Genomic DNA, 12,329 nt, shown 5'->3' on the forward strand with positions numbered 1-12,329 from the left:
GAGGAATCAAGTGAGATAACATAAAATGAGAAGACATCACATCCAACTCAAAACCTTAAGACAGCAAGTTAATGGGTCTATCATCTTATAAACTCATCACTCTTTCTTGTTTTCTTTGATGTGAGACTAACTTTAACACTCCTCACATTTGTAACATTAACATGTACCTATTCTTATATATATATCTCTAATTTTAAAATTTTCAGAACTTTTTTTGACTTAAGTGTTAGAGTTTTTTTTTTTGAAGATTAATTTATTAATATATAATAACAAATAAAATAAATCTAATTAATTTATATATTTTCCCAATACTGAACAATATGCTTGCTGAAATATATATAACACATAAGATATGAGACAACTTGTGTATATGACAAATTAAAAAATAATTATTATATATGGACTCCAGAATTAACAAATAAATTAAATATAATTTCACATACAACATATGCATAAAAAAAAAATTATAAGCCTTATACTATGAATTGGACCTTTGCATGGCAATGTTTAGGACCCACTTGCTGACTTAATGTTGAGAAATAACAGCAAACAATATTTGTAAGTATCTCTATGTTTTTTTCTCAAATATAATGTATAAGACATCACCACTACTCTTCATCAATTTCTTCTTATATATTCTGATCTATTATTATAAACTACAATCATATTAAGCTTTGATAAAAAGAGTAGTTTCTTTCTTCAACTAATAATCCTCACATACAAGTTAGCGAATTGAAGCAAAGATTTTTCTCTTGAATACCATCATCACCAAAAGATGAAGGTAAGATCTATATATAATATATTATTATTCTCATCAATTTTTTGCCTATAGTAGAAGCAAATTCAAGTTTAATCTATACCCTTTTTTCTAAGTTGGTTTCTACATTATATTTCTTTGCTGTATATACAGTTACTTGGCTGGATGCATAGGAAATTTCGCCAGAATAATAGTAGTGAACCATTCAAAGACTTGGTCATAGGTAATAAGATATTATATATATATATATTTTTCTTCTAAGATGAATGTTATATGCATTTTTCTTTTTATTTTTTTCTTATACATTTTTAATTTTAGATAAGAAGTAACAAATAAGAGAAGATAAAATATTTATTTTTTATACCATAAATAATATATAAAAAAGACGTATAAAAAAATAATACAAATATCATTTTTCGTGCTAAACAGAGAAAGAAATTTAGTTTAAAATTTGGATTTCTGACGAATTTTTTTTTTCTTTAATTTTTTTATAATGGATATTTTTTTGTATTTTATGTTCTATTTTAATCTATATCTGAGTGTTTTTCTGAAAACTTAATTACTTTGCATGCATTGCAATAGTAGAAGATCTAACTCAAACAGTATGAACTATACTTCAAGCTAAATAGTTTGAATTAGAAATTAATATAAAAAAGCTAAATAGTTTCAATAAATTTAATTTAAAAAGAAAAATTTTAGGATTATTACTATAAGAAAAATAAGTCAAATTCACAAATTAAAACATTACATATCCCATGTTGTTCCCATATATACATTTGTTTTTGCTACGGAAATGTTTGGTAACAAAAAAAATCAACCAAAAACAGTCCTAATTTGCTTTATTTAGTATTAATTAATTGTCGTGACAATTAATTAATGCTAAATAAGGCAAATTCTGACTGTTTTTTTTTGTTTACCTAGCATTACCCTATTGTTATTGTGTCACAGGGAACTCTTGCAATTGTCTTTCAGGGCAATCACCACTTGATGATGAACAAAACTATCTCAAACCAAACAACCATGGTGTCAAGCTTTTCAAGAACATGAACCAAAAGGTTATGAGAAAATCCTTTGCAGGCATAGATTCAACAAAAGAACATGAAGACTATTATATTGAACCATCTTCTATGTGTGATGATGATCTCTTCCCTGGGTTCTTAGCAATTGGAACACTTGGATCTTCCTCGGATCAGGTTGTTTCCGACCCGACATCCACTCCGACTTTCGCCATTTCTGTCGAAAGTATCACGGAGAAAGAAGACGAAGTCACCGAGAACGATCTCAAGCTCATTAACGATGAGCTTGAAAAAGTTCTCGGGGCTGATGACGTTAGCATTGATTATTATTCTTCTGGAAGGAACAGCCACGTGAGCACTGGACGGAACAGCCACGTCAGCACTGGACGGAGTAGCCACGTCAGCATAATCACTCTTAGTGGAAAACCAATAACAGAAACTCACAACAACAATAATGGTGGTTCTGTTTGTCCACTCCAGGGTTATCTCTTTGGAACAGCGATTGAGTTGTCGGAGACAACAAGAACCTCTTCTTCTTCTTCTTCGACTATGACAGCAGCAGCGACGGCGACGGCGACGACAAAGAAAGAGCACAGAACTTCACTTGGGGAATTGTTTCAGAGAAGCAAGTTGGCTGAAGAGTGCGCAAAGAATAATAATGAAAATAAGGAAGAGAAAAGGGAAGGTGATAAGTCTGCCATGAATTTGGTGAAAGAGAAGCTGAAGAAAAGGATCCTTCATCATGCTTCTTCAAGGAACTCCACATCAATGAATGATTCTTCTTCCTCTGCTGCTGAGACAAAACTCAATAAGGTACATGCACATTATTATTATAGCAATTTCTTTAATGTTTATAAGATGGTGGAAACTCAGGTGCAGTAAACTTCACGTGAAGTTAATACTTGAGAGCCGTTAGATAATTTGACTGATTTGACTAAATTTTCATCTAACGGCTCTCAGATATCGACTTCACCTGAGTTTTCACCTTATAAGATTCGTGTCGAAATTGTCGAATTTATGTTTTGTAGTAAATTTTAAATATTTAAAAATTATTTATTTATATATTTTTTAAATTAAATATTAATTTTAACCTTTTTTTTAGTAAATTAAGTAAATATATATAGACATTATAGTGTGTACTTAGTCTCTTTTATTATTAGGTGAATGCTATGGTGTTTAAAAAGTGGTGTTTATTTACTAAAAAGGGTTAAAAAATAATATTTAATTTAAAAAATATAAAAATAAATTATTTTTAAAAACTCAAAACTTACTACAAAAAATAAATTATGCAAAAATTAGACAACAATTAATAGGCACCATAAAATTCTCCTTATTATTCATGTTCTATAACTTATCATATATCCTATCATATGTACTTTTATTATTATTATATTGTATTAAGATAGTAACAAATAATGATATCTTTATTATTAGAAGGAATATGTTGCATGCTTTTTGACCTTATTCTTGTATTTTGTATTATTATAATATATTATATAATTGACAATTTTATTGTATATATAATAAGTCATCAAGAGATATTATAATTATTATGTATAATATTAGTCAATTTTAAAGGAGTTTTTATTAAGGAATTTACTATTTTACAAATTTTAGTAAATTATAATAATTTTTTATGACATCTTTTTAATGTAAGAGTATATACTATTTACCTTTTATAATAGATTTTATAATTTTTTTTTAACTATAACTCTGGCATGTATATGTAGATTCTGCATATGTTTCGCAAGAAAGTTCATCCAGAAAGCTCAACAGCTGCACATAAATATTCTAAACAACACCGAAAAAATGAGAACAAGAAGAAGATTATGAGTGACATCAAAGGTAGTGAAATAGTTCATCCAGATTATGATGAAAATGAAGATTCATTCATCAACAGGGAGCACTGGATCAAAACAGATGCAGATTGTAAGTATCAAATTTAATACACTATTCTCTTCATTTCGAAATAATTATCACTCTAATTTTTTTAGTACTTTCATAAATAAATATATTTCGGTAATATTAAAGAAATAATATTTAAAATTATTTTATACATATAACATTTGATATCACATTTATTTTTAGTAATAACTAATAAATATTAAATAAGAGAATTTAAAACTGTACGGATGAAATTTTTTTATTATTTTTTAAATATTATTGATAGTTTTGGTACAAATTAATTTACAGTATTCTAATAGATGAAAACACCATAAGTTTAAGTCAATAAATTATAATTCAAATGGCCAATGAGTAATAGCTCAAATGACATAGTCTCCCCATACTCAATCAAGAGGTTGTGGGTTCGAGTCTCATATCTTTAGTAAAAAAAAATATAACTCAAATGACATAATCTTTCTATATTCATTTAGACGTCGTAAGTTTGAATTTTTTTATTTTTTGTAAAAAAAAAAGAACACCATAAGTTTAATTTGTAAGGTAGCTATTGGTTTAACCTTCTGAGTCACATGCACTCCTTAACATGATTTTACAACATGACTTTTAATTTTTTGTTGTTTCAAGTTGAAACATTATTGGATGTGCAACCATGTGGTAAAAAACCGAAACTTCATCATTGCAATCTTAAAGTCTTAAATAATTTTGTTGGTTAGTCAATTGTTCTTTTTCGATCCCCACTTTCATATCAACCACTAATATTTGGAGATCAAGTCTGGTCAAACACTAGGGTTCAAAACTCTCCCAACACTTCATTTTTCACACTATTGAAATTCGAACCTAACTCGAATATCATTCTCTATTAATTCATTTTTATTTTGCTATTAATTGTTCAGTGCAATTAAATATCATTTAAATATTGTTCTTTATTCAGTCTTTAGAAAAAATAGAAAATAAAAAAGAAGTAATTCTTCTGATATTTTAAATAATTAATACATAAAAGTAGATATTTAAATTAATTAAAACAATAATAAATCCTTAAAAATGTTGAATAAAGACTGAAAATTAAATAACAACTAGCATTTCTCTTAATTGCTTCTCTTAAATCTTTATTCATTTACTATTTTTCTAGTGAATTGTTGGTTTAAAAAATTAGAGTCTGTTTTTATTTTTAATATTTTATGCTTTTAGAAAATTTTACATAAAAAAAAAGATAAAAAAAAATAATATTTAATTTTTATTTACAAAATTTTAGAAATAAAAGATAATATAATTAAAAATAAAAAATAAAAAATAAAAACCAAACACACTCTTAATTTTTACTATAATAATAATGAATATATATGTAGCATATAATTTTTATTTTTAAATTTTTTAATTTACTTTTGTGTGCAATGCAGACTTAGTTCTAGAGCTCTGAAAGGGAAAGGTGGAATTTGAGCTGGTTTCTAAGATGTTATATATGTATGTTCTTATTACTATGATTATTTATTTATCATGATCAGTGCTTGTAATAAGTTGTAACATACATTATTGAACTTATTTATTTGTTATTGTTGTTGTTATTATCATATATAGAAGAAGAAGCTAAGCAACTTAATTGGGATGATTAAGTTAATAATTGAGGTAGTCATGATCATGCATCTTCATTGTCTACCTCATAGTGGTGGTCAATGTGAAACTGTAAGGATTTCTCTTGTAATCATGAATTTATCTATACAATCACATGATGTTTGGATACCATGAAGAAATTATTGAGTTATATATTCACTAAATATCTCAAGTTTAATTTCTTGATTTGGAACCAATTAATGATTTGGAATTTAACTTTAATTAGATTTAGAACTCAATTATAATTATATTCATTTGAGAGACGGTGATATGACATTATTTTTTATTTATTTCAATGATCTACCTAAATTAAAACATGGTTGATGATAATTTGACTTATACATACATATCTTTTTTTTTTATCTCTTTTTTTTTCACATTTTTTTATTTGTGTGGTTGTAATATTTCAAATATTTTATTTTAATCTCAAACAATTTTAAATGAGTTTAATATTTTTTTATTATTAAATCTGACACGAACATTTAACGTATTTAAGATGCGATAATATTCAATTTCAGTACGTAAGTAAAATTAAATCGATCCTCTAGCAGTTACTACAATAAATGATTTTTTATTTTATTTTGGAGTGTTGATATTTAATTATTAGGATTTGAGGTTATATACGAAAAGAAGAATGAAAAGATAAAGTATTATAAAAAAAATTTTGGTTATGTTTCTCTAACATCTAAAAAAAAATGAGTTAACTAAAATTATTGTTAATGTTCACGTCACTCAGTCATATCAAATTTAAAAGTGGAATAATAATGACTCTGTGTGAAACTTTGAAGATTAGCTAAAATAAGATGTTTAAAACATTAGCTACCAAATTAGGATTTAGCCTAAACTTCGAAGACTAAAATAATAGTTTACCCTTTTATTAATAAAAATTAAAATATAATAATGTTGTATATATAATGAGTACGAACAAATTACGTACACATAAAAAATTAACTATTAAACCAATAATTATATATTTATGTATAAATACAAAATTATTACTTAGTTTTAATATTTTATTTTTTGGTTATGCCAATAGCTAATATGATAGCTAATTTTTCGTGTACTTTAACCAAAATACTCATTATTATTAATACACGTACAATTTATTATATATTTTTGAGTTTCGCTAAACAGTCAAGTATTTTTATTAATTAAGTCTAATTAAATTGGTTTAACCCAACAAAAATTATTGACATAAAATGTGCGTGAATTACACACTTCTTTGTATTTTTTTATTTTTTTAATATTTTCTCTTTCTCGTCTTTTTTCTATTGCTGATGTTGTTGATGCATCTTTTTATTTCTGTTTCTACTCCTTTTAATATTATTGTAGTTTTTTTTTTTTTGTTTGATTTTTTTCTTGTTTTTATTTTTTTAAGAGGAGAAAACAAAAAAAAATATGAAAAAGTGAAATAAAAAGGAGAATATGAAGAAAAAAAAGAAAAAGATAACGACAATGATGAAGAATAAGAAGATGATGACAATGATGAAAAATAATATCAAAATTTTTTAAACTTAACACAAAAAATTTTTGAATTTTGATAGTTAAATTTTTTAATAGTGACACAGAAAATTTCTTAACAAATTAAAAGTTATTAAAATCAAATAGCATCGAAATTTTTTAAAAATATCATTGAAAATTTTTAACCATAGTACTGAAATTTTTCCGATCCTAACATATCTTCTTCTTTTTCATTTTTATTTTATTTCTGTGTTTTATATAAAAAAATTGTAATATTATTTTTTTTATCGCCGTCGTTATCATCATTATCATTATAATCAGGGACGGTTCTATGTACAATGGTGTGGGAGCAAGCGCCCCCACTACGATTTAAAATTTTTTTGAGTAGTATATGATAATAATATTTATTTGCCCCCATTAGATTATTAAATTTGACCCCACAATAATTTTTTACTATGTTTTTGGTACTTAATCGTCAATTTAAAAATTTTATATTAGAAATTCGTTAGAATAATTAATTCTCAAATTTAAACGAAATTAGTGTTCCATTTTAAAAATCAACTCAAAAGAATATTATTTATCTTCTTTTTAAATTAGCTTTAATTTTTGCATAGCAACTATATTAATTGAAAGAACTTTTTTAACTATAAATATCAATAAGAGTCGACTTCTAATTGCGTTGGGAAGTGGATTTCTATATAATTATTTAGTAATATATATAAAAAGAGAGAAATTTTGATAGTAGTGTTAAGAGAAAAATTATTTAATTTTTTAAAATAGAAAACCTAAAACAATAGAATTTTAAATTATATATTATTATTTAAATTACTATTTTAGTATTATAATTTATATATTAGATATTTTGAAAGCTAATTATATTTTACAATAATAAAATATAATCATAACAATAATCATGTTATATGTACATAAAAAATAATTATTTGTATAAAATATATATTAAAATATAAAATACATATTAAAAATAAGTTAAACAATACATATATTTATACACATATATATAATGGTTAATAGATAATTTAATATTTAATTTTTTATATACACATATTATTTTTATTATAAAAATTATTATGATGTTATATAAATTTTGCCCTACTACCAAAATTTTCTGAATCCGTCACTGATTATAATTTTTTGTATTTTGTTTTTATTTTTTTCCTTTGTAAAATTTTAAAAGTTATACAAATAAATAAATAAATAAATAAATAAGAATAAGAAAAAACGTATAAGAAAAAAAAACGATATTGATGATGATGACGGTGATAATAATAATGATGAAATAAGAGGAGGAAAAAAATCAATTAAAAAAGAAAAAAAAATGTATGAAGAGGAAAGAAAAAAAAAAGAAAGGATACGAAGACGAACAAAAAAATGCATATTTACTGTAACTATTAAATTTGGTTATGTAAAAGACTTTATTTTTAAAAAGAAAAATATAGACAGACAATGAAAATACTAAATAATGTGAATAATTGATATATTGAATGTTTATTTCACTAGATGTACGAATAATTATTCTAATATTAAGATTTAGATGATTAATTTAGAAGTGTAATGTATTTTGATTTTGATTCAATCTCTATTATTATTTCAATTATATCTAAAAATGATTGACCAATAAAAATAATCGTACCAATGACAATAAGAGCACTATTCTGAAAAATGTCCATAATGTGACAAACCGGTTGTTAGAAAGTTACAATTGATTTAACATCAACGCTATTTAGGGGTAAGCACTTAAATCCTTTTAATATTACATGCTTAGCTTTTACACAAGAACCAACCATTCAATACAATAATAATGCTCCTAAAAATTAAAATAAAAATCTTAAAAGACTACTTTAAACCCTAAATAGTATTTACCATCTAGTAAGTATTTTCAGAGGATCTTACAGAATTATTGAGATAAAAATAAGAAAAATTATGCTTTTCTCTGTATTTATATGTTTTTAGTACTATTTGCTAAATTTAATTTTTATACATACACTCAGTGTAAAAGAATTCTACAAATTCAAGATAACTAGTTATATATTATCATATTTGTAAAAATAATTAATTTTTAAATTCATTATTTTAAAAGTAATCCAAATAAATTTATGAGTCCAATTATTAAATTATTGTATAAATTTTTTACACTGTTAGTGTATTAAAATTAAACTCTTATTAGATTGAATAAAAAATTAGATGCATTTTACATTAAAATAAAAATGTTTTGCTTGTTTATGCTTTTGTCTTCTCATTCAAAGTTTATGTTCCATAATAATTTTCCTTCAAAGAGATATTTCTTTTTTTTAGAAAAAAAAAATCTTAATACAATTACTGTAAGGATGTGTGTGGTCGGAGAAATTATAAATAATTTTTAGAAATTTTAAGATGAGAATATCATATTCCCATATTTGGTTCAAAGTTTGAAAAATTATTCCTAAACAAGTTTGATTCCAACGAATTAGAATACCATCATTTCAATTCCCACATTTCCTTTGGGTATCTTTGATTTCCATGGGAATGGAATCTTTGTAACAAAATAATACTTGAACCACACACACCCTAAAGATACTTGATAGATTCCTAGGCATAGTGTGTTTCCCTTGACCTTTGTCACATAATAATACACACAAGTTTCCTAGGCAACCACTGACAAGAAAAAATCCTTCTAAGTTCTAAGTATAAGTGTAATGTTCGTATACTATGTAACATGTTCTTATACCTCAGGAGACACAAACATGTTAAATTATTTTGCAGATGCTTTACACAAAGGATATAATTTTGTGGTCTAAAGAATTTTATGTACTGTGTTAGATTCTGTATGCGTCTAGATATGTGTTTTCTTTTCATAAAGAGGTTTCTACATTCTAACCATACATTTTTATTTCATATTATTTTTCATATGTTTTACTTTAGTATTAGATTCTATAGTTTAGGATTATAAAAAATGATAATATTTATGGATTCTTGATATAACTATGATAATTGAACATATAAGAGTGATTGTAAGTAATTCTTAGATAGTAACTTGCAATTAGAGATACTAAATAAATGGCATATCATAGGCTTTATTTTTGTTTTTTAAATAATATGTAGTTCATTTAATTTTTTTTTAAATATGGTTAACTTGTTTAACAAGTTATCATTTTAAATCTTAACAATTTAGATAAAATATAACAAAATAGAGAGTTAAAATTTTGTCTAATAATTACTAAAGAATACAATATTCGATCTTATAAGAACTATTTAAAAAATGAACCTTATTAAAATCTTAAAGAAATTGACGAAAATAAAATGTTTAATGTTTAAGCATTAAAATGGAGGGCTACATCCAAATATAAGAATACTAGATTGTGCAACTATATTTACATTGATATAAAATATAATATTTAAGACGTTCAAGAAGTTAAATTACTAAAAGTTTTTTTAGCAATTTCTCCTACAAAGAATTATGTCCATTTTTTGTTGTTGTTGTTTTTTTCCCCTTTAATTAGCAATGTATTCATTTAATTATGTTTTACTATTTAAATACACATTTGGGCCTAATCCAAAAAGATTATTAGACTGTGAGCTAAGTTGTGGCCCAATCAACTTTTTGTAAACTTTTTTTAAGGAATTTTTTGCAAACTTATCAATACGCACATGTGATTATATCAAAACTAATTTATTTATATTTGCATACAGAAGATGAAATTTCATGTAAAAAAAATGATGGAATTTTATCCATAACTCATGGAGATACCTACATAAAATAATAACCAATCGAAACCGGGTTAAATCTTAAAGTAGTTTTTAAATTTGTACTTGAGCATTAAAGTGATTTTTGAAGTTAATAATTACTCAAATTTATTCTTAAAATTGTCCTCTAAAACTCATAGTAGTCCCCAAAATAATTTCCATTTATCATTGTCATTGGAGAGCTGAATTGGATTGAAACAACGTCATTTTGTATTTATATAAAAAAAATTCTAATTCCTAAGACGGCGTCGTTTTGTATTTATAAAAAAAAATATAATCCTCAATTATCTTCACCAATTATCTTCTCTTGATAGTGTTCTTCTTCTTCTTCAACTTCATAATAACAACATCATTATCATAACCAGCAAAAATTACAGAGTTAAAAAAATCAACCATCACAAAAAATCACACAAAAAATCAACAACAATAAAAAATATCAATTAACCTAAATAAAAAGCATCAATCAACCTAAATAGCGACAATCACAAAAAAATAGCAATAATTACAGAATAACAAATAACAAAAAAATAACCATTGTAGCTACATTAAAACAGAATCAGCAGTAGCAATAATCACCCAAAACATTAAACAATAATAATTAAATAACTAAAAAAAATTAAAAAAAAAGGGCTCACCTTGTCCGCTGAGAAAAAAAAGGATGTAGAGGAACACAGAGAGGAGACAAGAGAAGAGTGTAGACGGCTACGAGTAGAGAGGAATGGAAAGCTGCCGCTATTGTGGAGCTGTTGGTGGGCCTTGGAGTTGCCGGCAAGTGTAGCGCGCTTGAGAGCGATGACGGTGACGACAGAGGAATGGGAGCGGTTGACTGAGCGCTTGAAAACAATGAGAAAGTGCGAAATCTGGACGGCGTAGTCAGAAAGCACTTCGATCTTCGTGGTGGTGAGAAGAAGAATATTGAGGAGTGTAAAAGACTAGGTTGGGAGGCGAGCGGCACAGCATCGAGACGGAGGCCAGCGAGAAACGGCAATAGAGAGGGTTGAAGAAAGTTTGCCTCTGCCGTTGTGAGTGAGAAAGTAGTGTTGAGTGTTGAGCGTGAAATAGTAGGGTTAGAGAGGGAGGACTCAAACGAGTTTTTTTAAGTACAAAATGACATCGTTTCAATCCTTTTCAATGATAATGATGGACAAAAATTAGTTTAGAGACTATTATGAGTCTCAGAAGACAATTTCAGAGACAAATTTAAATAATTATTAACTTCAGAGATCACTTTGAACTTTGAGTATAAGTTTAGGAACTACTTTAAAATTTAACTCAATTAAAATCTTATGAATTGAAGGACCAGCTATTTTTATATGAAATTAATATTCAAAAATTATTAGATAATTTAATAAATTTGATTAAATTACCATTTAATAGTTCTTAATTATTAAATTTACGTTAAAAAAAAAAAAACAAATGAATGTAAATTTTCACGTCACAAGTAACGCCTTCCATGATAATAATAGATATGATTCAGATCTTGAGTTTGACTTATATATATATTATTTGCCTAATCATTTCCCTTTGATCAAATTGATTTATTTCGGTTCTATAGATACATTTTTCGTAAAAAATGATCACAAAGTTAAATTACACCTATTTTCAACCATCTTGTACCCCATAAAAAACGAATGACTATCTTATTCTATTATTGTAGTAATTAATAAAAATTAAATAAAATAAATTTTGACTTTTTTTGTTTTTTTAATATTATCCATTTATTAATAGCTCCTTTTCTCGTTGAGGTTGAAGGAAACAGAGTGGGAGTATGATGAAGCATGAGAAAAATGAGTTGTCGAAATGCAATATAATAAAAACATATGGGGTATGGTTGATGGTGTTGC

General features: G+C 25.4%; 1 protein-coding gene across 2 annotated transcripts; it reads left to right on the top strand.

Annotated features, from left to right (window-relative positions):
- Positions 1-648: 648 nt before the first annotated feature.
- On the top strand, positions 649-5,234 carry LOC148569590 (protein LAZY 1-like). Of its 2 annotated transcripts, none has more exons than XM_088483848.1 (5): positions 649-781; positions 911-980; positions 1,706-2,586; positions 3,504-3,702; positions 5,073-5,234. In XM_088483848.1, the coding sequence occupies exons 1-5, from the start codon at positions 776-778 to the stop codon at positions 5,090-5,092; spliced, it is 1,176 nt and encodes a 391-aa protein (XP_088339974.1). In that variant the 5' UTR covers positions 649-775; the 3' UTR covers positions 5,093-5,234. The 2 variants fall into 2 exon arrangements, with proteins under 2 accessions (XP_088339974.1, XP_088339975.1); XM_088483849.1 differs by having other exon boundaries at positions 1,730-2,586; positions 5,073-5,233.
- The last annotated feature ends 7,095 nt before the right edge of the window (positions 5,235-12,329 follow it).

This window comes from Arachis ipaensis, chromosome B4, assembly GCF_059453495.1.
Source record: "Arachis ipaensis isolate K30076 ecotype BB chromosome B4, ASM5945349v1, whole genome shotgun sequence".
Taxonomy (NCBI): Eukaryota; Viridiplantae; Streptophyta; class Magnoliopsida; order Fabales; family Fabaceae; genus Arachis; species Arachis ipaensis.